Raw genomic sequence first — 26,869 nt, 5'->3', positions numbered from 1 at the left:
AGTCTACATGTAGTATCTATATATGTAATATCAATGCAATTGAACTCTTGGTTTTTAACAAGAAGTCGAAAATATCACTTTTTACCAAAAATTACAAAAATATTCACCAAAATTAGAGAATTGAAGATATCATCGAGAAATGAACAAATCTGAGAGAGGTCCACATGTAGTACCTATATATGTAGTATCAAAGCAATTGGACTTGCGGTTTTTAACAAGAAGTCGAAAATATCACTTTCTACCAAAAATGACAAAAATATTCACCAAAATTAGAGAATTGAAGATATCAACATGAAATGAACAAACCTAAGAGAGGTCTACCCAAGGTACATATACACCAAGTATCAAAGCATTCAGGCTTGTAGTTTTCAAGAAGAAGTCGAAAAAGTAAAACATTGACACGGACGACGACGACGGACGCCGACGGACAATCACTCATATGATAAGCTCCGCTCGACAAAGTCGACAGCGGAGCTAAAAAGTTCTTTTCTGTACAATGTTCTTTACTGAACACATTTACAGATTTAAAGGTCAGTCTCTCAGTAACAAAATTTATTTTAACCTTGATTACACCTGGCTGGCAAGATGGAGGTTAACAACATTGCAAACAGCATTGCCATGTAATATGGTAACCTGACAACAGCATCAATATGATGATGATGTTAATCCACTAGAATATTGATGCCATGTATTCACTAAATATCAGCTGACCTTCAGTTCTGCAGCTTGGTCCATCTGGGCTTTCTTCTCATCAAATTCCGCCAACCAATCTGGCTCATCGTCATCTTGTTTAGATGTCCTGGTATCACTAATGGGAAAATTGAGAACATTTTTTTTTATTGAAAATGAGTTTTTTTTTACTAGTACATAAATGACAGTAGTATGTCTATGGTCACAATAAGTCTATGTGTAATGTTTGTGAGCCAATAAAGAGAGACACCTGCACAACACGTGTGGCCATGTCCAAACTTTATTCCAGACTCCCTAGCATCATTTAATGTATATTGGTTTATGCACACTATAAATGTATGAGAAATGGTCACTCCTTTACAATGCTCTGGGAAGAATAAAATCCTGTAACTCAGCCGTTTGTGTACCTGTGTTTTCTCTGAGTCTCATTTGTAGACAACTGGTCCAGTGAAATCATCAAGTAGTGCCCTAATATTTCATCATCTGTGCAATTTACCTTGTTGTTTTTGTTTTTCCCTGTAAAAGATCTTCAAGTTCTTGCCTTTGTTTTTCTTCAAAATCATTCAACCACTTCAAAGCACCGCAGATTAGACTCAGCGATTTACCCTGTATAGAATAAAATACAAGATATAACTCAGGATCTTGATCTTGAATTTGAGGGCGCTGTACTTACAATCCTGAGAGACTTTCAAAGACACCAATCTTGAATCAATGAAGACAGTATGAGGACATTATAAAGATATCAGTCCTGAATTGCTCTCATGTTTGAGGGCGCTGTACTTACCCATCCCCGTGAGACTTACAAAAATAATTGTCTTGGATTGTTCTTGAGTTTAAGGACAAAGTACTCACCGTCCCTGTGGGACTTTCAAAGATACCAATCTTGGATTGATCTAGAGTTTGATATAGCTGTGACATAAAGTCTTTCTGGATATCATAAGGTGGGAATGGAAATGGGAATGATTCTGGAACATCGCTGTATTCTGCCATGTTACAACCTGTGAAACAAATAAGGTGATTAATTTCAGTGTGCATCACCAAAAACTAACATCATGTTGGGTTCTCAACAAACTAAATTATAGAGTGAAATAATTTCTTAAAATTTGCAATAAAAAAATATCCTTTGCTATTTCCATATTTAAAACATCTGCTTATTAAGATTGAAATTAATTTTACACTTATCAATTGTAATTTTACACTTATGAATTGTAATTTTACACTTATGAATTGTAATTTTACACTTATCAATTGTAATTTTACACTTATCAATTGTAATTTTACACTTATCAATTGTAATTTTACACTTATCAATTGTAATTTTACACTTATCAATTGTAATTTTACACTTATCAATTGTAATTTTACACTTATCAATTGTAATTTTACACTTATCAATTGTAATTTTCTTACATTTTTGTCTCATGAGATTAAAAAATCTGGTGAAAATATTAAACCAAGAGTCAAATATTTCATGCCTGCTGAAAACACTGTATTTTATAATAATAATAATAATAAATACAAGTTTATATAGCGCCTAGTATCCATCGCATTGATGCTCAATGACGCTTAGTTCCATTGTTTGGTTTTGAAGATGTTAACATTTGATGCAGAACAGATGTCATTTGGTAATTTATTCCATAAAGATGGCGAGGAATGGGCGAATGACCTGTCACCATAATTCTTGAGACGAGTCTGAGGTACGGCAAGTGTATGTTTCTTACTTGAGCGAAGGGTTCTCTGGTTTTGATTTTTGTGAATAAGGTTCGATATGTATGGTGGAGTCAATCCATGAAGTGATTTGTACGTGTGTAGCAAAATTTTGAAGTGTATCCTATAGTGAACTGGCAGCCAATGTAATTTACGAAGAACAGGAGTGATATGATCAAATTTTTTGGTACGTGTAATTAGACAAGCAGCACAGTTTTGAGCCCCCTGAAGCAGGTGTATCTATGATTTTGGTAAGCCATAGAGTAAGGCATTGCGGTAATCCAGTTTAGCGGATATAATAGAGTGATTAAGAAAGGTATGCTCAGATAGATGTTGGCGAATGAGTCCTATGCATCTGATATGCATGTATATGCTCTGGCATGTACTGATGATATGATTACTGAACTGAAGTGAATTATCAAAGATGACACCAATGTTGCAAGCTCCCTTAACTGGTTTAACAAGTGTTGATCAAATGTTGATACCATGCAAGGGGTTTGGCGAGAGGTCAAAGTTTGAACAGATTAGCAATATCTCTGTTTTACCATCATTTAGCTGTAGTTTGTTGTTAACCATCCAAGCCTTGATGTTAGATAGGCAATTTTCAATTTGGGATGTGGCAGCTGAAATATTATCCTTAGTGAAAAAAAGGTAAAGTTGATTGTCATCAGAGTATTGGTGAGAATGAAGATTGTGGTGATGAATAATTTGACCAAGTGATGAGATGTAAATTGAGAATAACAGGGGACCGAGTACTGAACCTTTGGGAACTCCATAATGAAGGGTTGTTTCTTTAGATGAATGACCATTAATGACAATTGACTGATGTCTGTTCGTGAGATATGAAGCTAGCCATTGCCAGGCGAGATCACACATCTGCTAGCCGTGCAAGAAGGATGTCACAGTCGATCGTGTCAACGGAAGCAGACAGGTCTAGGAGGACAAGGATAACATATTGTCCTGCATCAATACACATTGATATGTCATTGTGGACTTTGATGAGTGCTGTCTCGATGCTGTGAAATTTCCTGTATGCAGACTGGAGAGGTTCCAGAAGAGAGTTCCTAGCGAGGTAGTCATTTAATCTCCTGGCGACGACTTTTTCCAGAACTTTTGAAAGGAAAGGTAGGTTAGAGATAGGTCGGTAATTATTGAATATTTGCTAATCAAGTGTTTTCTTTATAAGCAGTGGTATGACAACTGCAGACTTCAGATTAGCTGGTACGAGTCCTTGTTGGAAAGATAGGTTGATGAGATACATGAACCAGGGTATGATCTGTGATTGAACTTTCTTCAAAACAGGGAGTTTTAAATTTTCGTTGTTGTTGTGAGGTTCATATAAACATAGCAGAAGAAAAGGGTAAGGTAAGAATGCAATTATACACTAAACTTGATAACATTTATTGCAAACACAATTCCACTATTACAGCGGGATGTGGTAAAGAAATGGACAACACTATCAAATGCCTGAATTACAATGATACCTACAAAATAACATCAGGTGTTAAACCAAACCAACTAACCATTCAGTTGTATGAATTTCAAACTTTTGTGTCGGATTTTGAAAAGCCGGATCATTCCATTATCATAGAAGGAGCAATACAAACGGGAAAGCATGAACAATTTTGTGAATACGTATACAAATCATTTTAACAACACACACTGTACTTATTATATGATTATACAATGTATTATTATTTAATGTACATGAAAGTCTATCAGAGACTTTTAACACAATCATATGAAAATTTGTGCTTACAACTGGTTTTTAATCTGTGTCGAAAACGTGTACAGAATGGTCGTTTTGTGCATGTTTTCGACACGGCTTATCAGCTACCTCAAGTGCCATTTCCATGAAATAAACAACCAATGTCAATAGAGTAGCCTAGGTGTTAAAAATAGATTAAGTACTGGCAAACAAACTTCTGCATAGGTATGTCTCTAAACGCTTGCTTCTTGGTTGATTTAGTCATCTTTTTTGAACTCAGAAGCCCACAAAACCTAATATTACATGTGAGAACGAAACAAATCTGTCGAGATTTCATGTTTTCCCGTGAAAGGGATGCTGGCTGTTACCTCTCTGGTCTCCCTCCCCGCGTATACTAGTACTGGTACTACCATGGGTTAGTACCTACATTGTACCATGGTACTACCAACTCTAAACATGTTCCCATTTGGTGATGCATGTCAAGCTATAAATGGGCATCAATACTCATTTTGCCCAATATTTCGCTTTTATAACATTTTAGTCAATAGCACATCGCTTAATTTCCGACGGGAAAAACGACCATGTTTTTATCCCTTTTTTTTCTCATTCGCTTATTAAAAACACTGACCGCTTGTTCAAACACTGAACACTGGCACATGAGTTGTCGAAATGATTGTTTTAGTGCTAAAGTTTGAGGATTCAACGGGTATTAACCATTATTTAATTTCGAACGACACTTCCAAACCACCATACTTTGTTTCGTTCGCGAACGTAACTTGAACTATGACCTCTTGTTATGTGAACTTTTCACAACAAGCTGATAGAGCGGGACTGTGTTCCGTTTGAATCCAGGGCTGCTACCTCGTTTCAACAATATGATTATCGAGACAATTACATGATACAGGCAATGCTAACTCCTTAGGGCAGAAAGCAGAGACACCAGGAACATATTGATGCCACGGCCATGTATTTAAAATGCGAGAGTGCAGACGGGCGATATTTCTGGGTTTGCGCACTCGAAAAATTAAGCGGAAATTATTCAACAATGACACGTCCCCGTTCCGTTCATATTTGAGTGACATATACATTCAAAGCAGATCATGACCGAAATGCACCTGCATATGTACAACACATTGTGCTAAATCTGAACAAAATCCATCCATGCATGACTGAGATCCGGTTCTGGAATTGTGAAAATACGTGATTTTGATGCATTTTCGGCCTTAAAATGGCCATCATTCCGCTATTGTTAAGCAGATCATGAAACAAATGCACATATCTATTTGTGACATGATGTACCATGTGTGTGTGAAGTTTGAACTTGATCAATCCAGACATGTCTTGGATACGGATCCAGAACTGAATTCTTTAACAAAATGGCCGCCAGTCGGCCATTTCGAACTTGATCCGAAAAAAAAAAAGACGTGCATCAAGGTCCTATTATGTTTAATGTATGTACCAAATTTGAACAAAATCCATCCATGCATAACTGAGATACGGGTCCGGAATGATGAAAATGTGCGATTTCAATGCATTTTCGGCCTTAAAGCGGCCGCCATTTGGCTATCGTTAATGAGATCATGAAACAAATGCACATACATATTTGTGACATGATGTACCTTGTGTGTGTGAAGTTTGAACTCGATCAATCAAAGCATGTCTCGGATACGGATCCAGAACTGAATTCTTTAAAACAAAATGGCCGCCAGTCGGCTATTTCGAACTTGATCCGAAAAAAAAATGACGTGCATCAAGGTCCTATTATGTTTAATGTATGTACCAAATTTGAATGAAATCCGTCCATGCATAACTGAGATCCGCGTCCGGAATGGTGAAAATGTGCGATTTCAATGCATTTTCGGCCTTAAAGCAGCCGCCATTTGGCTATCGTTAATGAGATCATGAAACAAATGCACATACATATTTGTGACATGATGTACCTTGTGTGTGTGAAGTTTGAACTTGTTCAATCCAGACATGTCTCGGATACGGATCCAGAACTGAATTCTTTAAAACAAAATGGCCGCCAGTCGGCCATTTCGAACCCGATCCAAAAAAAAAATGACGTGCATCAAGGTCCTTTTATGTTTAATGTATGTACCAAATTTGAACAAAATCTGTCCATGCATAACTGAGATCCGGGTCCGGAATGGTGAAAATGTGCGATTTTGATGCATTTTCGGCCTTAAAATGGTCGCTATTCGGCTATCGTTAATCGGATCATGAAAAAAATGCATGTGCACATGTCCCATATAATGTGTGATGTATGAGTGAAGTATGAACTTAATCGGTCCATGCATGTTCGAGATACAGGTGATCACGGACGCACAGACGGACGCACACAGGGCAAAACATAAGTCCCCGTTTTCGGACTGCGTCCGAACGGGGACTAATAATGATCAAAAAGCAGAAGCGAGCATGAGGTTAGGTAAAATTAGTGCTGTACATTCAGGTCCTTTGTAAAAATACGATCGGCCAAGATCTATATCATTCTGAAGTACGTCAGAGACAGACAAAATGCAGTTTTAAATATTGACACCGTTCGTATTTTTTAAATGAGTCAAAAAATAAATAAATTGTATGCTGCTTAAGCGATGATCGATCGAAACAGACTCATTTTGCAAGTTTTAACGGCTACGTTCTGCCGAAGATATAAGACTTCACTTTCGGAGTTATCACCGAAGATAATGTACAACAGCAAAAAAAAAACATTTGGTTATGTGAAATAGATTAGCATTCATGTAGGTCCAATCAGTACTGTTGTATCGTCTATATCATCAACCGAACGTTACTATCCGGACCTGCTCTTCGATTATTATTGCAAATGTAATTTCTTTCTCCCTGGTCAATGAATCCAGAATCAATTGGGTATAAGTACGTTATTTTAGAATGATTTTCATTTGGTTTCATTTGATAGTTAATCTGAATTATCATATAGCATTACAAATAGGAAGTCCTCGGCATGGGTCACAGTACTAGTATACCCCAGACCACTCGTTTTAATGAATGGTCTGGGTGTGGCTTGTGGGTAAGAATAGAAAATGAATTTCAGTGAGGTTGTGATTATTTGGATTTTTGAGAACGGATTTTTACTATTGAAATGAAATTATCACGTCTAGGGGTGAATTGTTAATAGGTGAAGTGATGTTAAAAACATAAATAGTTCATCTTCTTGCATACACTGCAACAACAAAGGTTTATTTTCTAACACAGATCTCTAGTCAAGAGGGTGGCGTAACCCCAGAGTTAAACCATAGACAATATAGTAGGAAGGACAAGCAACTCCAGCGATTCTATTGTAGCAGGGTAGGCTGGCAAAAGTTAAGCTGATTTAAACTAACCGTTAACATAAACTAAATGTTTATTTCGATTTCTCGTTAAGGTAGAGATGCAGTTTACCTGACAGGTATATTAATTAGTTAATTAGGAAACCAAGATGACCTCCCTGGTCCACAAAACTATATATTTTTTGAAAGCTTATTGTATGAATTTACAAATTTTGTTAGTATTTTTTTTATGGACACTGTAGTTTGAAATATGCACAAAAATGTGTATTTTTGGTCAAAAGTGATTTAAAAAAAATTAGCTTCTAAACCATGCTTCTGTTTCCTGTCAAAATTGGTTTATGGGTACATCTGTTTACTATGAAGAAAGTGCCATCTTGAAAACTCTGTTTTTAGGCGGCGAGAGTCGTGAACTCTCGCGAAATGCAGTATTCTAAATGATCACGGGTTCCCGTGTGTAGATGATTTGCTCGATGTTCTTTTTTCGGATTTTGATGACGGTGGAAATGATAGTGCAGAAGATCCAAATGCAGTAGACACAGCAATTCATGTTAACAACTCTGTGTGTGTGATTCAGAGCCCGGGCATCAACATCGAAAATAGCAAAGATTTGCGTTTTCTTGATCGTCATGTAAAAGAAACCCTTTGAAACACTAACAAAAAACCGAAAATAGTGAAAATAAAATAATAAAGACAATCGTGCCTCATTTATACACAAATATTCAAGTTATTTTGTTGAAATTATTAATAAAAACAGGGTATAACGTAGGCAGACATGTATTCAGGCTGAAGGACTGGTCGTGTAGTCAAGATGGCGACAGACGTGAAAACAGAAGACGGAATGAAAGTCTATTAAAAAAAAATGCGAGACAGAGAACAACAAAAAACAGGCGTAGTTGGTGAAAATAACAAAATTTGAAGTTTCATGCATCATAAAAACTAAGATTCAAGTATTTTGTCGAAAACGGGGTACAACCTTAGACATGAATTTCGGTTGAAAGAGTGTGAGCTATAGTCAAGATGGTGACAGACAGGAGAACATACAGATTCAAAGTCTGTTTGAAAAAAACTGTGTGGCAGAGAACAATAAAAAACGAGCATAGTCGGTAGACAATAACATAATAAGATGATTCATGCATCATGAAGAAAACAAAAATATTCAAATATTTTGTGGAAAACGTGGTACAAACTGAATATAGCATGTATGGAAACATTACTGCCGTCTAAAACTAACTTATAAATTTATTCAATTAGACAGGAACATATATACTAAAAGTAATATTTACATCTGATAACTATTGTGTGTTCGAAAGATGTGTATTGCGGAAAGAAAACAACTCGTTTGGGGAAAGATGCTTGTAGTTCGATACAAAAGTAGTGACATTGCATCGAAGTAAATAACACGTCATTGTTTACTTTCTCATTATAACATTCCAGCCCAGCTTGCGTTGGGCATACGGCGTTTGACTTTGGTGTTACCATGAAGGCACGGTTACTAAAAAAGACGGTTAATTTTAGGAAACGAACCATGTTCTTTTCATTGGATGCGTGTCGCAGGCAAACATTTGAAACAAAAGACGTACTAATCTGTGATAAATCATTAACATAAAATGTAGACAGGAAATCACGCAAATATGACGTCATTTTCCCAGAGTTCATTGCAATCAACAACTGCACGCCATTTTATTGTGTCTCTGTCAATACTTTCAGTAATACTAAAGTGTAAGTTGGTACAGTGAATCCTGACAAAACCTGTCGCTCGGTTTAAACTTAATACAAATTTGCCTGTCTTGTATGGCATTTTCGTTTCTAAAGAACAAGATCGGCAGAAAACTGAAATAAAAAACCAACAAAACATTATCAGAAAAAAAGACGTCAAAGAAACCATACAAGTGTTTATATTTCAGCCATGCGAAAGTTTTAACGAGGAGCCATGATACCACATACATTTTGTTGGAAATAAACAAAATATGCGATAAGATAACTGAAATGACCTGCCCATGCTCTACAAAATGCATGTAAGCAGACCAAATATGCAACAACAGGCAGTTCCAATGAAATTAAGAACGGTTAAAAAGGGTTCGAAAAATTGATTTGGTGAAGAGACTGCTAGAAAGTTGTACCGACAGTTCAATGTGTTCAAAAATTGTAGCGTGGACTAAAACCATATTTAACAGCACGCTGAATATTGCAACATGAAAAATTTACCAAAAAAATGAAACAAGGACAGACAAGAACAATTAAACAGGCATTTTATGAAACTGGCGGAAAATGTTGAATACATTTTCAACGATTTCTACGGCGTCTACAAAAAAAAGTGTTACGACTTTAAACAAAATGGCTGATACAGTGACGCGAAAACAAAACAATAAAATTTACTCTAATTAACCCCCAAATCGCACACAACCTTCATAAGTACGCACAGTAGTATAGTAAAAATTCATTTGGTAGTATTTTTATAATATAATGTATTTTAAAATAGTGACTTAGGGGTTAGAATTTTCGTTACTTTTTCTTCCGGGACCCAAGCTTACTTTCATGACAACAGTGAAAACGATAAATGACAATTCTCGATTCTGAATGTTATCACAGTCACAAAGAGTACTCATCCGAAATGTACGTGTGGTTCTTCGTAGAGCTTGTGCACTAAACGTGGACATTCTATCGAAAACGAGCTTAAAATTTCAAATTCGCAGAACATCAAGTGATCGACACAAAAATGAAAAAAATGGTGGGCCTTGAAATCTCAAGCAATAGAGGGCGTACACAGCGTGACACGCATCCTTGAGGGATTAGGCAGATTCACACCTTTTAACAATAGCATTTCCTAACCGTCTTTTTTAGTAACCGTGATGAAGGTAATAATCTTATTGCCTCCATGGTGTTACTATACTACTATACTGTCTATGGTTAAACATTGCCCAAATTGATAGGGAGTAAAACACAGAAGTGGAAGAGCTGTCCATGCATTGACCAATCACACAAGAGCTCACAAACACCAACAAAATATTTGTTGTTGTACTTAACAAAGGGGTTTGGCACTAAAAACAATAGAACGTTTATAGGCTTAACGTTGGATCGTGTTATAATCCAAATCCCCTCCTAAGACTTGTAAGCACAAATTTTCATATGATGCGTTGATGAATAGTTTGCCACTTCCCTGGTAACCATAGTAACTCCTAAATCACAAATGCTTCATGTACAACAACCTACTAAAATATACTGATGTGACGTCCCACAACTGATTTGGCAATTACTAAGGGACTTTGCAAACATCGCCAGACACTTTCCTAAACGATCCTGTCTGTTTGCTGACTGTTTTGCAATGTTACTAGGATATGAATATTCATAGCAATTTTACTAGGATATGAATATTCATAGCAATGTTACTAGGATATGAATATTCATAGCAATTTTACTAGGATATGAATATTCATAGCAATGTTACTAGGATATGAATATTCATAGCAATTTTACTAGGATATGAATATTCATAGCAATGTTACTAGGATATGAATATTCATAGCAATGTTACTAGGATATGAATATTCATAGCAATGTTACTAGGATATGAATATTCATAGCAATGTTACTAGGATATGAATATTCATAGCAATTTTACTGGAAATATTAAATATCACATTGTATGTGGCAAATCAATTTGTGTTCTGGATTTCAAGTTTATACGACAAAAACAAAAAAATTCATGTAAACAAACTTTTGAGCCACAAATTAAACAATATTTGTTCTCTTTAGTAGACAGCACATGTGCTTTCAGTACGTTTTGATCAGAGATGTTCTAATAATAATTCAGCAAATATGCTAATATACATGTATACAAACACACACACACACACTGACACTGCCTGCACTCCACCTTGCTGATTCACGTCAATCTAAAAGATTCAAATTTAGCAACTAAAACACACAACTGTTTACATACCAGCAAAACACCTATATTAGCACCCCTAACTTTCTCAACATTGATAATAAGCTAGACACACGCAGGAATAAAACTATACTTTCATATCACATAAGCTGTTTTTAATGCGTTAGTCAACTAATTTTTTTAAACTACTCTCCGATATACCAGGCCTAGCGATTCTAACTCAATAAAGTCTAACAGTTGACCAGATCCTCTGACGCTGCAATTTCAACACCAAGGTAAAAGGTTTGTTGAATAAACGACCGGACAGAGACAGCCCTGTCTCTAAAACGCAAATACCCGGATGAAGATCAGATTCACCCTCTCTTTTTTAAGAATATTCCCCATAATCATGTTGTCGTGTGCACCACGACTGTATGACTAGACATATCTCATCGTCATGACTAAATTATCACGCGTTAGTGTACTGTGATGTTATTTATAGTGTTGTTTGTGCCCATGCCGCGTACACCTACATGTAAGAACAGTGCGTGATTTCTAGAACACAATAACGATAGGTGGCACTCACCGGGTCACTCGGCGTACGCATTAACTGTGCCCAGTTATTGACCGATAAAATGAACAAAAAACATACCTGACTTAAACGCATTACAAGAGATAAGTAAAACGAAGTATTAACCCTGTAAATTGGGCTGATTTTGGCATAAGGCCGCTACCTCCGGTCACGCTACTTCACTTCCGCGTTGAGCTATTTCGAAACGGCCGCTCACTCCTACATCCGGTCACATATTGATCGCCAGGTGGCGCTGCAACAGCTGATTTGTGAATCGTGACACGCGTGTTATTCGATCCAATTTATCTACATTCATAGCTTTACCTTCAAAATGCGTGACATTATCTGTTCGTGGAAACATAATAATGATTAAAATAGAAAAGAATATTTTATTTTGTTAAAGAAAAAAATACATGCCTTTTTCAGTATACAAATGACAAATGTATAAATTTCAGAGATTTTAAAGAAAGAAAGAATAACACATGTAACTATCAACGCAACAAACCCATTCTCTTTTTTATAAATATGTATAATGATACATGTACTTAAACCCGACCAGCCAATCGGCGAGTACACTGCACATGTTATTCCATTGGCTAATAGAAATATCTCGCTTCAGTTTGAATTGTGACATTAATTGATAAATATTTTACTTAATGACGGGAATGGGTTTGTTGTCCCGATGTTAGCCAATGATATAAACTAAGATTATTACAACTGAAACACATGCAATCAATATTGCAATATAAAAATGCTTTTTTTATAATACGGTATGGTTGCTGATGTCAGTAATTTCAATTTTATGTCATTTGAGTATTATGCTACGTCCGTTGTTGTTTTCTTGTCTTTATGATCCATATTATGTATTGCTTTGTGGCAAAATGTGTCAGTGATTTGTTCCCATATATGTAGGTTAAGAGTTTAACACGGTCTTTACTAACATAACATTTGCATTTCTATAAGATATTATCACAGTTGCAATATCCCCAAATTTATATTTTGAATATATGGTTATCAAATCTTAATTTTGTCATATATATTTATTTGTTGCATTATCTGATGGCCAGTATTATTGTTAAGGGTGCACCATAACCCATTTGGTAAGTGGTTATAAGGTGATCAATATTATTGGTAAATGTGCGCCATACATCATTTGGTAAGTGCTTATAAGGTGGTCGATATTATTGGTAAAGGTGTGCCATACATCATTTGGTAAGTGGTTACAAGGTGGTCAATATTATTGGTAAAGGTGCGCCATACATCATTTGGTAAGTGCTTATAAGGTGGTCGATATTATTGGTAAAGGTGTGCCATACATCATTTGGTAAGTGGTTATATGGTGGTCAATATTAATGGTAAAGGTGCGCCATACATCATTTGGTAAGTGCTTATAAGGTGGTCAATACTATTGGCAAGGGTGCACCATACATCATTTGGTAAGTGGTTATAAGGAGGTCAATATTATTGGTAATGGTGGGCCATACATCATTTGGTAAGTGGTCGATATTATTGTTAAGGGTGTGCCATACATCATTTGGTAAGTAGTTATAAGGTGGTCGATATTATTGGTAAAGGTGCGCCATACACCATTTGGTAAGTGGTTATCAGGTGGTCAATATTATTGGTAAGGGTGCACCATACATCATTTGGTAAGTGGTTATAAGGTGGTCGATATTATTGGTAAAGGTGTGCCATACATCATTTGGTAAGTGCTTATAAGGCGGTCGATATTATTGGTGAAGGTGCGCCACACATCATTTGGTAAGTGCGTATAAACTGGTCAATATTATTGGTAAAGGTGCGCCACACATGATTTGGTAAGTGGTTACAAGGTGGTCGATATTATTAGTAAAGGTGCGCCATACATCATTTGGTAAGTGGTCGATATTATTGGTAAAGGTGTGCCATACATCATTTGGTAAGTGCTTCTAAAGTGGTCGATATTATTGTTAAGGGTGTGCCATACATCATTTGGTAAGTGGTTATAAGGTGGTCGATATTATTGGTAAAGGTGCGCCATACATCATTTGGTAAGTGCTTATAAGGTGGTCGATATTATTGGTAAAGGTGTGCCATACATCATTTGGTAAGTGGTTATTAGGTGGTCAATATTATTGGTGAAGGTGCGCCATACATCATTTGGTAAGTGCTTATAAGGTGGTCGATATTATTGGTAAAGGTATGCCATACATCATTTGGTAAGTGGTTACAAGGTGGTCAATATTATTGGTAAAGGTGCGCCATACATCATTTGGTAAGTGCTTATAAGGTGGTCGATATTATTGGTAAAGGTGTGCCACACATCATTTGGTAAGTGCGTATAGGGTGGTCAATATTATTGGTAAAGGTGCGCCACACATCATTTGGTAAGTGCGTATAAACTGGTCAATATTATTGGTAAAAGTGCGCCACACATGATTTGGTAAGTGGTTACAAGGTGGTCGATATTATTAGTAAAGGTGCGCCATACATCATGTGGTAAGTGGTCGATATTATTGGTAAAGGTGTGCCATACATCATTTGGTAAGTGCTTCTAAAGTGGTCGATATTATTGTTAAGGGTGTGCCACACATCATTTGGTAAGTGCGTATAAACTGGTCAATATTATTGGTAAAAGTGCGCCACACATGATTTGGTAAGTGGTTACAAGGTGGTCGATATTATTGGTGAAGGTGCGCCACACATCACTTGGTAAGTGCGTATAGGGTGGTCGATATTATTAGTAAAGGTGCGGCACACATGATTTGGTAAGTGGTTACAAGGTGGTCGATATTAATGGTGAAGGTGCGCCACACATCATTTGGTAAGTGCGTATAGGGTGGTCGATATTATTAGTAAAGGTGCGCCACACATGATTTGGTATGTGCGTATAGGGTGGTTAATATTATTGGTAAAGGTGCGCCACACATCATTTGGTAAGTGCGTATGGGGTGGTCAATATTATTGGTAAAGGTGCGCCACACATGATTTGGTAAGTGAGTATAGGGTGGTAAATATTATTGGTAAAGGTGCGCCACACATCATTTGGTAAGTGCGTATAGGGTGGTCAATATTATTGGTAAAGGTGTGCCACACATCATTTGGTAAGTGCGTATAAACTGGTCAATATTATTGGTAAATGTGCGCCACACATGATTTGGTAAGTGGTTACAAGGTGGTCGATATTATTAGTAAAGGTGCGCCATATATCATTTTGTAAGTGGTCGATATTATTGGTAAAGGTGTGCCATACATCATTTGGTAAGTGCTTCTAAAGTGGTCGATATTATTGTTAAGGGTGTGCCATACATCATTTGGTAAGTGGTTACAAGGTGGTCGATATTATTGGTAAAGGTGCGCCATACATCATTTGGTAAGTGGTTACAAGGTGGTCGATATTATTGGTAAAGGTGTGCCATACATGATTTGGTAAGTGGTTATAAGGTGGTCGATATTATTGGTAAAGGTGTTATACATAATTTGGTAAGTGGTTATAAGGTGGTCGATATTATTGGTAAAGGTGTGCCACACATGATTTGGTAAGTGGTTATAAGGTGGTCGATATTATTGGTAAAGGTGTCCCATACATCATTTGGTAAGTGCTTATAAGGTGGTCAATATTATTGGTAAAGGTGTTATACGTCATTTGGTAAGTGGTTATAAGGTGGTCGATATTATTGTTAAGGGTGTGCCATACATCATTTGGTAAGTGGTTATAAGGTGGTCGATATTATTGATAAAGGTGCGCCATACATCATTTGGTAAGTGCTTATAAGGTGGTCGATATTATTGGTAAAGGTGTGCCATACATCATTTGATGAGTGGTTATAAGGTGGTCAATATTAATGGTAAAGGTGCGCCATACATCATTTGGTAAGTGGTCGATATTATTGGTAAAGGTGTGCCATACATCATTTGGTAAGTGGTTACAAGGTGGTCAATATTATTGGTAAAGGTGTGCCATACATCATTTCGTAAGTGCTTATAAGGTGGTCGATATTATTGGTAAAGGTGTGCCATACATCATTTGGTAAGTGGTTATATGGTGGTCAATATTAATGGTAAAGGTGCGCCATACATCATTTGGTAAGTGCTTATAAGGTGGTCAATACTATTGGCAAGGGTGCACCATACATCATTTGGTAAGTGGTTATAAGGAGGTCAATATTATTGGTAATGGTGGGCCATACATCATTTGGTAAGTGGTCGATATTATTGTTAAGGGTGTGCCATACATCATTTGGTAAGTAGTTATAAGGTGGTCGATATTATTGGTAAAGGTGCGCCATACACCATTTGGTAAGTGGTTATCAGGTGGTCAATATTATTGGTAAGGGTGCACTATACATCATTTGGTAAGTGCTAATAAGGTGGTCGATATTATTGGTAAATGTGCGACATGCATCATTTGGTAAGTAGTTATAAGGTGGTCGATATTATTGGTAAAGGTGCACCATACATCATTTGGTAAGTGCTTATAAGTTGGTCGATAATATTGGTAAAGGTGTGCCATACACCATTTGGTAAGTGTTTATAAGGTGGGCGATATTATTGGTAAAGGTGAGCCACACATGATTTGGTAAGTGGTTATCAGGTGGGCAATATTATTGGTAAAGGTTCGCCAGACATCATTTGGTAAGTGGTTATAAGGTGGTCGATATTATTGGTAAAGGTGTGCCATACATCATTTGGTAAGTGCTTATAAGGCGGTCGATATTATTGGTGAAGATGCGCCACACATCATTTGGTAAGTGCGTATAAACTGGTCAATATTATTGGTAAAGGTGCGCCACACATGATTTGGTAAGTGGTTACAAGGTGGTCGATATTATTAGTAAAGGTGCGCCATACATCATTTGGTAAGTGGTCGATATTATTGGTAAAGGTGTGCCATACATCATTTGGTAAGTGCTTCTAAAGTGGTCGATATTATTGTTAAGGGTGTGCCATACATCATTTGGTAAGTGGTTATAAGGTGGTCGATATTATTGGTAAAGGTGCGCCATACATCATTTGGTAAGTGCTTATAAGGTGGTCGATATTATTGGTAAAGGTGTGCCATACATCATTTGGTAAGTGGTTAAAAGGTGCTCAATATTATTGGTGAAGGTGCGCCATACATCATTTGGTAAGTGGTCGATATTATTGGTAAAGTTGTGCCATACATCATTTTGTAAGTGGTTACAAGGTGGTCAATATTATTGGTAAATGTGCGCCATACATCATTTGGTAAGTGCTTATAAGGTGGTCGATATTATTGGTAAAGGTATGCCATACATCATTTGGTAAGTGGTTACAAGGTGGTCAATATTATTGGTAAAGGTGCGCCATACATCATTTGGTAAGTGCTTATAAGGTGGTCGATATTATTGGTAAAGGTGTACCACACATCATTTGGTAAGTGCGTATAGGGTGGTCAATATTATTGGTAAAGGTGCGCCACACATCATTTGGTAAGTGCGTATAAACTGGTCAATATTATTGGTAAAAGTGCGCCACACATGATTTGGTAAGTGGTTACAAGGTGGTCGATATTATTAGTAAAGGTGCGCCATACATCATGTGGTAAGTGGTCGATATTATTGGTAAAGGTGTGCCATACATCATTTGGTAAGTGCTTCTAAAGTGGTCGATATTATTGTTAAGGGTGTGCCACACATCATTTGGTAAGTGCGTATAAACTGGTCAATATTATTGGTAAAAGTGCACCACACATGATTTGGTAAGTGGTTACAAGGTGGTCGATATTATTGGTGAAGGTGCGCCACACATCACTTGGTAAGTGCGTATAGGGTGGTCGATATTATTAGTAAAGGTGCGCCACACATGATTTGGTAAGTGGTTACAAGGTGGTCGATATTATTGGTGAAGGTGCGCCACACATCATTTGGTAAGTGCGTATAGGGTGGTCGATATTATTAGTAAAGGTGCGCCACACATGATTTGGTATGTGCGTATAGGGTGGTTAATATTATTGGTAAAGGTGCGCCACACATCATTTGGTAAGTGCGTATGGGGTGGTCAATATTATTGGTAAAGGTGCGCCACACATGATTTGGTAAGTGAGTATAGGGTGGTCAATATTATTGGTAAAGATGCGCCACACATCATTTGGTAAGTGCGTATAGGGTGGTCAATATTATTGGTAAAGGTGTGCCACACATCATTTGGTAAGTGCGTATAAACTGGTCAATATTATTGGTAAAGGTGCGCCACACATGATTTGGTAAGTGGTTACAAGGTGGTCGATATTATTAGTAAAGGTGCGCCATATATCTTTTTGTAAGTGGTCGATATTATTGGTAAAGGTGTGCCATACATCATTTGGTAAGTGCTTCTAAAGTGGTCGATATTATTGTTAAGGGTGTGCCATACATCATTTGGTAAGTGGTTACAAGGTGGTCGATATTATTGGTAAAGGAGCGCTATACATCATTTGGTAAGTGGTTACAAGGTGGTCGATATTATTGGTAAAGGTGTGCCATACATCATTTGGTAAGTGGTTATAAGGTGGTCGATATTATTGGTAAAGGTGTTATACATAATTTGGTAAGTGGTTATAAGGTGGTCGATATTATTGGTAAAGGTGTGCCACACATGATTTGGTAAGTGCTTATAAGGTGGTCAATATTATTGGTAAAGGTGTTATACTTCATTTGGTAAGTGGCTATAAGGTGGTCGATATTATTGTTAAGGGTGTGCCATACATCATTTGGTAAGTGGTTATAAGGTGGTCGATATTATTGATAAAGGTGCGCCATACATCATTTGGTAAGTGCTTATAAGGTGGTCGATATTATTGGTAAAGGTGTGCCATACATTATTTGGTGAGTGGTTATAAGGTGGTCAATATTAATGGTAAAGGTGCGCCATACATCATTTGGTAAGTGCTTATAAGGTGGTCGATATTATTGGCAAGGGTGCACCATACATCATTTGGTAAGTGGTTATAAGGAGGTCAATATTATTGGTAATGGTGGGCCATACATCATTTGGTAAGTGGTCGATATTATTGTTAAGGGTGTGCCATACATCATTTGGTAAGTAGTTATAAGGTGGTCGATATTATTGGTAAAGGTGCGCCATACACCATTTGGTAAGTGGTTATCAGGTGGTCAATATTATTGGTAAGGGTGCACCATACATCATTTGGTAAGTGCTAATAAGGTGGTCAATATTATTGGTAAATGTGCGACATGCATCATTTGGTAAGTAGTTATAAGGTGGTAGATATTATTGGTAAAGGTGCACCATACATCATTTGGTAAGTGCTTATAAGGTGGTCGATAATATTGGTAAAGGTGTGCCATACACCATTTGGTAAGTGTTTATAAGGTGGGCGATATTATTGGTAAAGGTGAGCCACACATGATTTGGTAAGTGGTTATCAGGTGGGCAATATTATTGGTAAAGGTTCGCCAGACATCATTTGGTAAGTGGTTATAAGGTGGTCGATATTATTGGTAAAGGTGTGCCATACATCATTTGGTAAGTGCTTATAAGGCGGTCGATATTATTGGTGAAGGTGCGCCACACATCATTTGGTAAGTGCGTATAAACTGGTCAATATTATTGGTAAAGGTGCGCCACACATGATTTGGTAAGTGGTTACAAGGTGGTCGATATTATTAGTAAAGGTGCGCCATACATCATTTGGTAAGTGGTCGATATTATTGGTAAAGGTGTGCCATACATCATTTGGTAAGTGCTTCTAAAGTGGTCGATATTATTGTTAAGGGTGTGCCATACATCATTTGGTAAGTGGTTATAAGGTGGTCGATATTATTGGTAAAGGTGCGCCATACATCATTTGGTAAGTGCTTATAAGGTGGTCGATATTATTGGTAAAGGTGTGCCATACATCATTTGGTAAGTGGTTAAAAGGTGCTCAATATTATTGGTGAAGGTGCGCCATACATCATTTGGTAAGTGGTCAATATTATTGGTAAAGGTGTGCCATACATCATTTTGTAAGTGGTTACAAGGTGGTCAATATTATTGGTAAATGTGCGCCATACATCATTTGGTAAGTGCTTATAAGGTGGTCGATATTATTGGTAAAGGTATGCCATACATCATTTGGTAAGTGGTTATCAGGTGGTCAATATTATTGGTAAGGGTGCACCATACATCATTTGGTAAGTGCTAATAAGGTGGTCAATATTATTGGTAAATGTGCGACATGCATCATTTGGTAAGTAGTTATAAGGTGGTCGATATTATTGGTAAAGGTGCGCCATACATCATTTGGTAAGTGCTTATAAGGTGGTCGATATTATTGGTAAAGGTGTACCACACATCATTTGGTAAGTGCGTATAGGGTGGTCAATATTATTGGTAAAGGTGCGCCACACATCATTTGGTAAGTGCGTATAAACTGGTCAATATTATTGTTAAGGGTGTGCCATACATCATTTGGTAAGTGGTTACAAGGTGGTCGATATTATTGGTAAAGGTGCGCTATACATCATTTGGTAAGTGCTTATAAGGTGGTCGATATTATTGGTAAAGGTGTGCCACACATCATTTGGTAAGTGGTTACAAGGTGGTCGATATTATTAGTAAAGGTGTGCCATACATCATGTGGTAAGTGGTCGATATTATTGGTAAAGGTGTGCCATACATCATTTGGTAAGTGCTTCTAAAGTGGTCGATATTATTGTTAAGGGTGTGCCACACATCATTTGGTAAGTGCGTATAAACTGGTCAATATTATTGGTAAAAGTGCGCCACACATGATTTGGTAAGTGGTTACAAGGTGGTCGATATTATTGGTGAAGGTGCGCCACACATCACTTGGTAAGTGCGTATAGGGTGGTCGATATTATTAGTAAAGGTGCGCCACACATGATTTGGTAAGTGGTTACAAGGTGGTCGATATTATTGGTGAAGGTGCGCCACACATCATTTGGTAAGTGCGTATAGGGTGGTCGATATTATTAGTAAAGGTGCGCCACACATGATTTGGTATGTGCGTATAGGGTGGTTAATATTATTGGTAAAGGTGCGCCACACATCATTTGGTAAGTGCGTATGGGGTGGTTAATATTATTGGTAAAGGTGCGCCACACATCATTTGGTAAGTGCGTATGGGGTGGTCAATATTATTGGTAAAGGTGTGCCACACATCATTTGGTAAGTGGTTACAAGGTGGTCGATATTATTGGTGAAGGTGCGCCACACATCACTTGGTAAGTGCGTATAGGGTTGTCGATATTATTAGTAAAGGTGCGCCACACATGATTTGGTAAGTGGTTACAAGGTGGTCGATATTATTGGTGAAGGTGCGCCACACATCATTTGGTAAGTGCGTATAGGGTGGTCGATATTATTAGTAAAGGTGCCCCACACATGATTTGGTATGTGCGTATAGGGTGGTTAATATTATTGGTAAAGGTGCGCCACACATCATTTGGTAAGTGCGTATGGGGTGGTTAATATTATTGGTAAAGGTGCGCCACACATCATTTGGTAAGTGCGTATGGGGTGGTCAATATTATTGGTAAAGGTGTGCCACACATCATTTGGTAAGTGCGTATAGGGTGGTCAATATTATTGGTAAAGGTGCGCCACACATCATGTGGTAAGTGGTCGATATTATTGGTAAAGGTGTGCCATACATCATTTGGTAAGTGCTTCTAAAGTGGTCGATATTATTGTTAAGGGTGTGCCACACATCATTTGGTAAGTGCGTATAAACTGGTCAATATTATTGGTAAAAGTGCGCCACACATGATTTGGTAAGTGGTTACAAGGTGGTCGATATTATTGGTGAAGGTGCGCCACACATCACTTGGTAAGTGCGTATAGGGTGGTCGATATTATTAGTAAAGGTGCGCCACACATGATTTGGTAAGTGGTTACAAGGTGGTCGATATTATTGGTGAAGGTGCGCCACACATCATTTGGTAAGTGCGTATAGGGTGGTCGATATTATTAGTAAAGGTGCGCCACACATGATTTGGTATGTGCGTATAGGGTGGTTAATATTATTGGTAAAGGTGCGCCACACATCATTTGGTAAGTGCGTATGGGGTGGTTAATATTATTGGTAAAGGTGCGCCACACATCATTTGGTAAGTGCGTATGGGGTGGTCAATATTATTGGTAAAGGTGTGCCACACATCATTTGGTAAGTGGTTACAAGGTGGTCGATATTATTGGTGAAGGTGCGCCACACATCACTTGGTAAGTGTATAGGGTTGTCGATATTATTAGTAAAGGTGCGCCACACATGATTTGGTAAGTGGTTACAAGGTGGTCGATATTATTATTGAAGGTGCGCCACACATCATTTGGTAAGTGCGTATAGGGTGGTCGATATTATTAGTAAAGGTGCACCACACATGATTTGGTATGTGCGTATAGAGTGGTTAATATTATTGGTAAAGGTGCGCCACACATCATTTGGTAAGTGCGTATGGGGTGGTTAATATTATTGGTAAAGGTGCGCCACACATCATTTGGTAAGTGCGTATGGGGTGGTCAATATTATTGGTAAAGGTGTGCCACACATCATTTGGTAAGTGCGTATAGGGTGGTCAATATTATTGGTAAAGGTGCGCCACACATCATGTGGTAAGTGGTCGATATTATTGGTAAAGGTGTGCCATACATCATTTGGTAAGTGCTTCTAAAGTGGTCGATATTATTGTTAAGGGTGTGCCACACATCATTTGGTAAGTGCGTATAAACTGGTCAATATTATTGGTAAAAGTGCGCCACACATGATTTGGTAAGTGGTTACAAGGTGGTCGATATTATTGGTGAAGGTGCGCCACACATCACTTGGTAAGTGCGTATAGGGTGGTCGATATTATTAGTAAAGGTGCGCCACACATGATTTGGTAAGTGGTTACAAGGTGGTCGATATTATTGGTGAAGGTGCGCCACACATCATTTGGTAAGTGCGTATAGGGTGGTCGATATTATTAGTAAAGGTGCGCCACACATGATTTGGTATGTGCGTATAGGGTGGTTAATATTATTGGTAAAGGTGCGCCACACATCATTTGGTAAGTGCGTATGGGGTGGTCAATATTATTGGTAAAGGTGCGCCACACATGATTTGGTAAGTGAGTATAGGGTGGTCAATATTATTGGTAAAGATGCGCCACACATCATTTGGTAAGTGCGTATAGGGTGGTCAATATTATTGGTAAAGGTGTGCCACACATCATTTGGTAAGTGCGTATAAACTGGTCAATATTATTGGTAAAGGTGCGCCACACATGATTTGGTAAGTGGTTACAAGGTGGTCGATATTATTAGTAAAGGTGCGCCATATATCTTTTTGTAAGTGGTCGATATTATTGGTAAAGGTGTGCCATACATCATTTGGTAAGTGCTTCTAAAGTGGTCGATATTATTGTTAAGGGTGTGCCATACATCATTTGGTAAGTGGTTACAAGGTGGTCGATATTATTGGTAAAGGTGCGCTATACATCATTTGGTAAGTGGTTACAAGGTGGTCGATATTATTGGTAAAGGTGTGCCATACATCATTTGGTAAGTGGTTATAAGGTGGTCGATATTATTGGTAAAGGTGTTATACATAATTTGGTAAGTGGTTATAAGGTGGTCGATATTATTGGTAAAGGTGTGCCACACATGATTTGGTAAGTGCTTATAAGGTGGTCAATATTATTGGTAAAGGTGTTATACTTCATTTGGTAAGTGGCTATAAGGTGGTCGATATTATTGTTAAGGGTGTGCCATACATCATTTGGTAAGTGGTTATAAGGTGGTCGATATTATTGATAAAGGTGCGCCATACATCATTTGGTAAGTGCTTATAAGGTGGTCGATATTATTGGTAAAGGTGTGCCATACATTATTTGGTGAGTGGTTATAAGGTGGTCAATATTAATGGTAAAGGTGCGCCATACATCATTTGGTAAGTGCTTATAAGGTGGTCGATATTATTGGCAAGGGTGCACCATACATCATTTGGTAAGTGGTTATAAGGAGGTCAATATTATTGGTAATGGTGGGCCATACATCATTTGGTAAGTGGTCGATATTATTGTTAAGGGTGTGCCATACATCATTTGGTAAGTAGTTATAAGGTGGTCGATATTATTGGTAAAGGTGCGCCATACACCATTTGGTAAGTGGTTATCAGGTGGTCAATATTATTGGTAAGGGTGCACCATACATCATTTGGTAAGTGCTAATAAGGTGGTCAATATTATTGGTAAATGTGCGACATGCATCATTTGGTAAGTAGTTATAAGGTGGTCGATATTATTGGTAAAGGTGCACCATACATCATTTGGTAAGTGCTTATAAGGTGGTCGATAATATTGGTAAAGGTGTGCCATACACCATTTGGTAAGTGTTTATAAGGTGGGCGATATTATTGGTAAAGGTGAGCCACACATGATTTGGTAAGTGGTTATCAGGTGGGCAATATTATTGGTAAAGGTGTGCCATACATCATTTGGTAAGTGCTTATAAGGCGGTCGATATTATTGGTGAAGGTGCGCCACACATCATTTGGTAAGTGCGTATAAACTGGTCAATATTATTGGTAAAGGTGCGCCACACATGATTTGGTAAGTGGTTACAAGGTGGTCGATATTATTAGTAAAGGTGCGCCATACATCATTTGGTAAGTGGTCGATATTATTGGTAAAGGTGTGCCATACATCATTTGGTAAGTGGTTATAAGGTGGTCGATATTATTGGTAAAGGTGCGCCATACATCATTTGGTAAGTGCTTATAAGGTGGTCGATATTATTGGTAAAGGTGTGCCATACATCATTTGGTAAGTGGTTAAAAGGTGCTCAATATTATTGGTGAAGGTGCGCCATACATCATTTGGTAAGTGGTCAATATTATTGGTAAAGGTGTGCCATACATCATTTTGTAAGTGGTTACAAGGTGGTCAATATTATTGGTAAATGTGCGCCATACATCATTTGGTAAGTGCTTATAAGGTGGTCGATATTATTGGTAAAGGTATGCCATACATCATTTGGTAAGTGCTTACAAGGTGGTCAATATTATTGGTAAAGGTGCGCCATACATCATTTGGTAAGTGCTTATAAGGTGGTCGATATTATTGGTAAAGGTGTACCACACATCATTTGGTAAGTGCGTATAGGGTGGTCAATATTATTGGTAAAGGTGCGCCACACATCATTTGGTAAGTGCGTATAAACTGGTCAATATTATTGTTAAGGGTGTGCCATACATCATTTGGTAAGTGGTTACAAGGTGGTCGATATTATTGGTAAAGGTGCGCTATACATCATTTGGTAAGTGGTTACAAGGTGGTCGATATTATTGGTAAAGGTGTGCCATACATGATTTGGTAAGTGGTTATAAGGTGGTCGATATTATTGGTAAAGGTGTTATACATAATTTGGTAAGTAGTTATAAGGTGGTCGATATTATTGGTAAAGGTGTGCCACACATGATTTGGTAAGTGCTTATAAGGTGGTCAATATTATTGGTAAAGGTGTTATACTTCATTTGGTAAGTGGCTATAAGGTGGTCGATATTATTGTTAAGGGTGTGCCATACATCATTTGGTAAGTGGTTATAAGGTGGTCGATATTATTGATAAAGGTGCGCCATACATCATTTGGTGAGTGGTTATAAGGTGGTCAATATTAATGGTAAAGGTGCGCCATACATCATTTGGTAAGTGCTTATAAGGTGGTCGATATTATTGGTAAAGGTGTGTCATACATCATTTGGTAAGTGGTTATAAGCTGGTCAATATTATTGGTGAAGGTGCGCCATACATCATTTGGTAAGTGGTCGATATTATTGGTAAAGGTGTGCCATACATCATTTTGTAAGTGGTTACAAGGTGGTCAATATTATTGGTAAAGGTGCGCCATACATCATTTGGTAAGTGGTTACAAGGTGGTCAATATTATTGGTAAAGGTGCGCCATACATCATTTGGTAAGTGCTTATAAGGTGGTCGATATTATTGGTAAAGGTGTGCCACACATCATTTGGTAAGTGGTTACAAGGTGGTCGATATTATTAGTAAAGGTGCGCCATATATCTTTTTGTAAGTGGTCGATATTATTGGTAAAGGTGTGCCATACATCATTTGGTAAGTGCTTCTAAAGTGGTCGATATTATTGTTAAGGGTGTGCCATACATCATTTGGTAAGTGGTTACAAGGTGGTCGATATTATTGGTAAAGGAGCGCTATACATCATTTGGTAAGTGGTTACAAGGTGGTCGATATTATTGGTAAAGGTGTGCCATACATCATTTGGTAAGTGGTTATAAGGTGGTCGATATTATTGGTAAAGGTGTTATACATAATTTGGTAAGTGGTTATAAGGTGGTCGATATTATTGGTAAAGGTGTGCCACACATGATTTGGTAAGTGCTTATAAGGTGGTCAATATTATTGGTAAAGGTGTTATACTTCATTTGGTAAGTGGCTATAAGGTGGTCGATATTATTGTTAAGGGTGTGCCATACATCATTTGGTAAGTGGTTATAAGGTGGTCGATATTATTGATAAAGGTGCGCCATACATCATTTGGTAAGTGCTTATAAGGTGGTCGATATTATTGGTAAAGGTGTGCCATACATTATTTGGTGAGTGGTTATAAGGTGGTCAATATTAATGGTAAAGGTGCGCCATACATCATTTGGTAAGTGCTTATAAGGTGGTCGATATTATTGGCAAGGGTGCACCATACATCATTTGGTAAGTGGTTATAAGGAGGTCAATATTATTGGTAATGGTGGGCCATACATCATTTGGTAAGTGGTCGATATTATTGTTAAGGGTGTGCCATACATCATTTGGTAAGTAGTTATAAGGTGGTCGATATTATTGGTAAAGGTGCGCCATACACCATTTGGTAAGTGGTTATCAGGTGGTCAATATTATTGGTAAGGGTGCACCATACATCATTTGGTAAGTGCTAATAAGGTGGTCAATATTATTGGTAAATGTGCGACATGCATCATTTGGTAAGTAGTTATAAGGTGGTAGATATTATTGGTAAAGGTGCACCATACATCATTTGGTAAGTGCTTATAAGGTGGTCGATAATATTGGTAAAGGTGTGCCATAC

General features: G+C 37.6%; 1 protein-coding gene across 2 annotated transcripts in view; it reads right to left on the bottom strand.

Annotated features, from left to right (window-relative positions):
- Positions 1 to 12,018, bottom strand: part of LOC100369213 (ATP-dependent DNA helicase DDX11-like) — a 54,548-nt gene extending 42,530 nt beyond the window's left edge. For both annotated transcript variants that reach the window (XM_085498166.1, XM_085498165.1), the window contains exons 1-4: positions 11,910 to 12,018; positions 1,543 to 1,688; positions 1,187 to 1,296; positions 712 to 808 (exon numbers count right to left, since the gene is read on the bottom strand). In XM_085498166.1, the coding sequence (XP_085354292.1) occupies positions 712 to 808; positions 1,187 to 1,296; positions 1,543 to 1,680 (345 nt within the window). In that variant the 5' untranslated portion in view covers positions 1,681 to 1,688; positions 11,910 to 12,018. The remainder of the gene's footprint in view (positions 1 to 711; positions 809 to 1,186; positions 1,297 to 1,542; positions 1,689 to 11,909) is intronic.
- Between the last annotated feature and the right edge of the window lie 14,851 nt (positions 12,019 to 26,869).

The sequence above is a fragment of the Saccoglossus kowalevskii genome, chromosome 4, assembly GCF_978046115.1.
Source record: "Saccoglossus kowalevskii chromosome 4, keSacKowa6.1, whole genome shotgun sequence".
Classification (NCBI taxonomy): Eukaryota; Metazoa; Hemichordata; class Enteropneusta; family Harrimaniidae; genus Saccoglossus; species Saccoglossus kowalevskii.
This window is presented reverse-complemented; position numbering and strand designations above follow the sequence as displayed.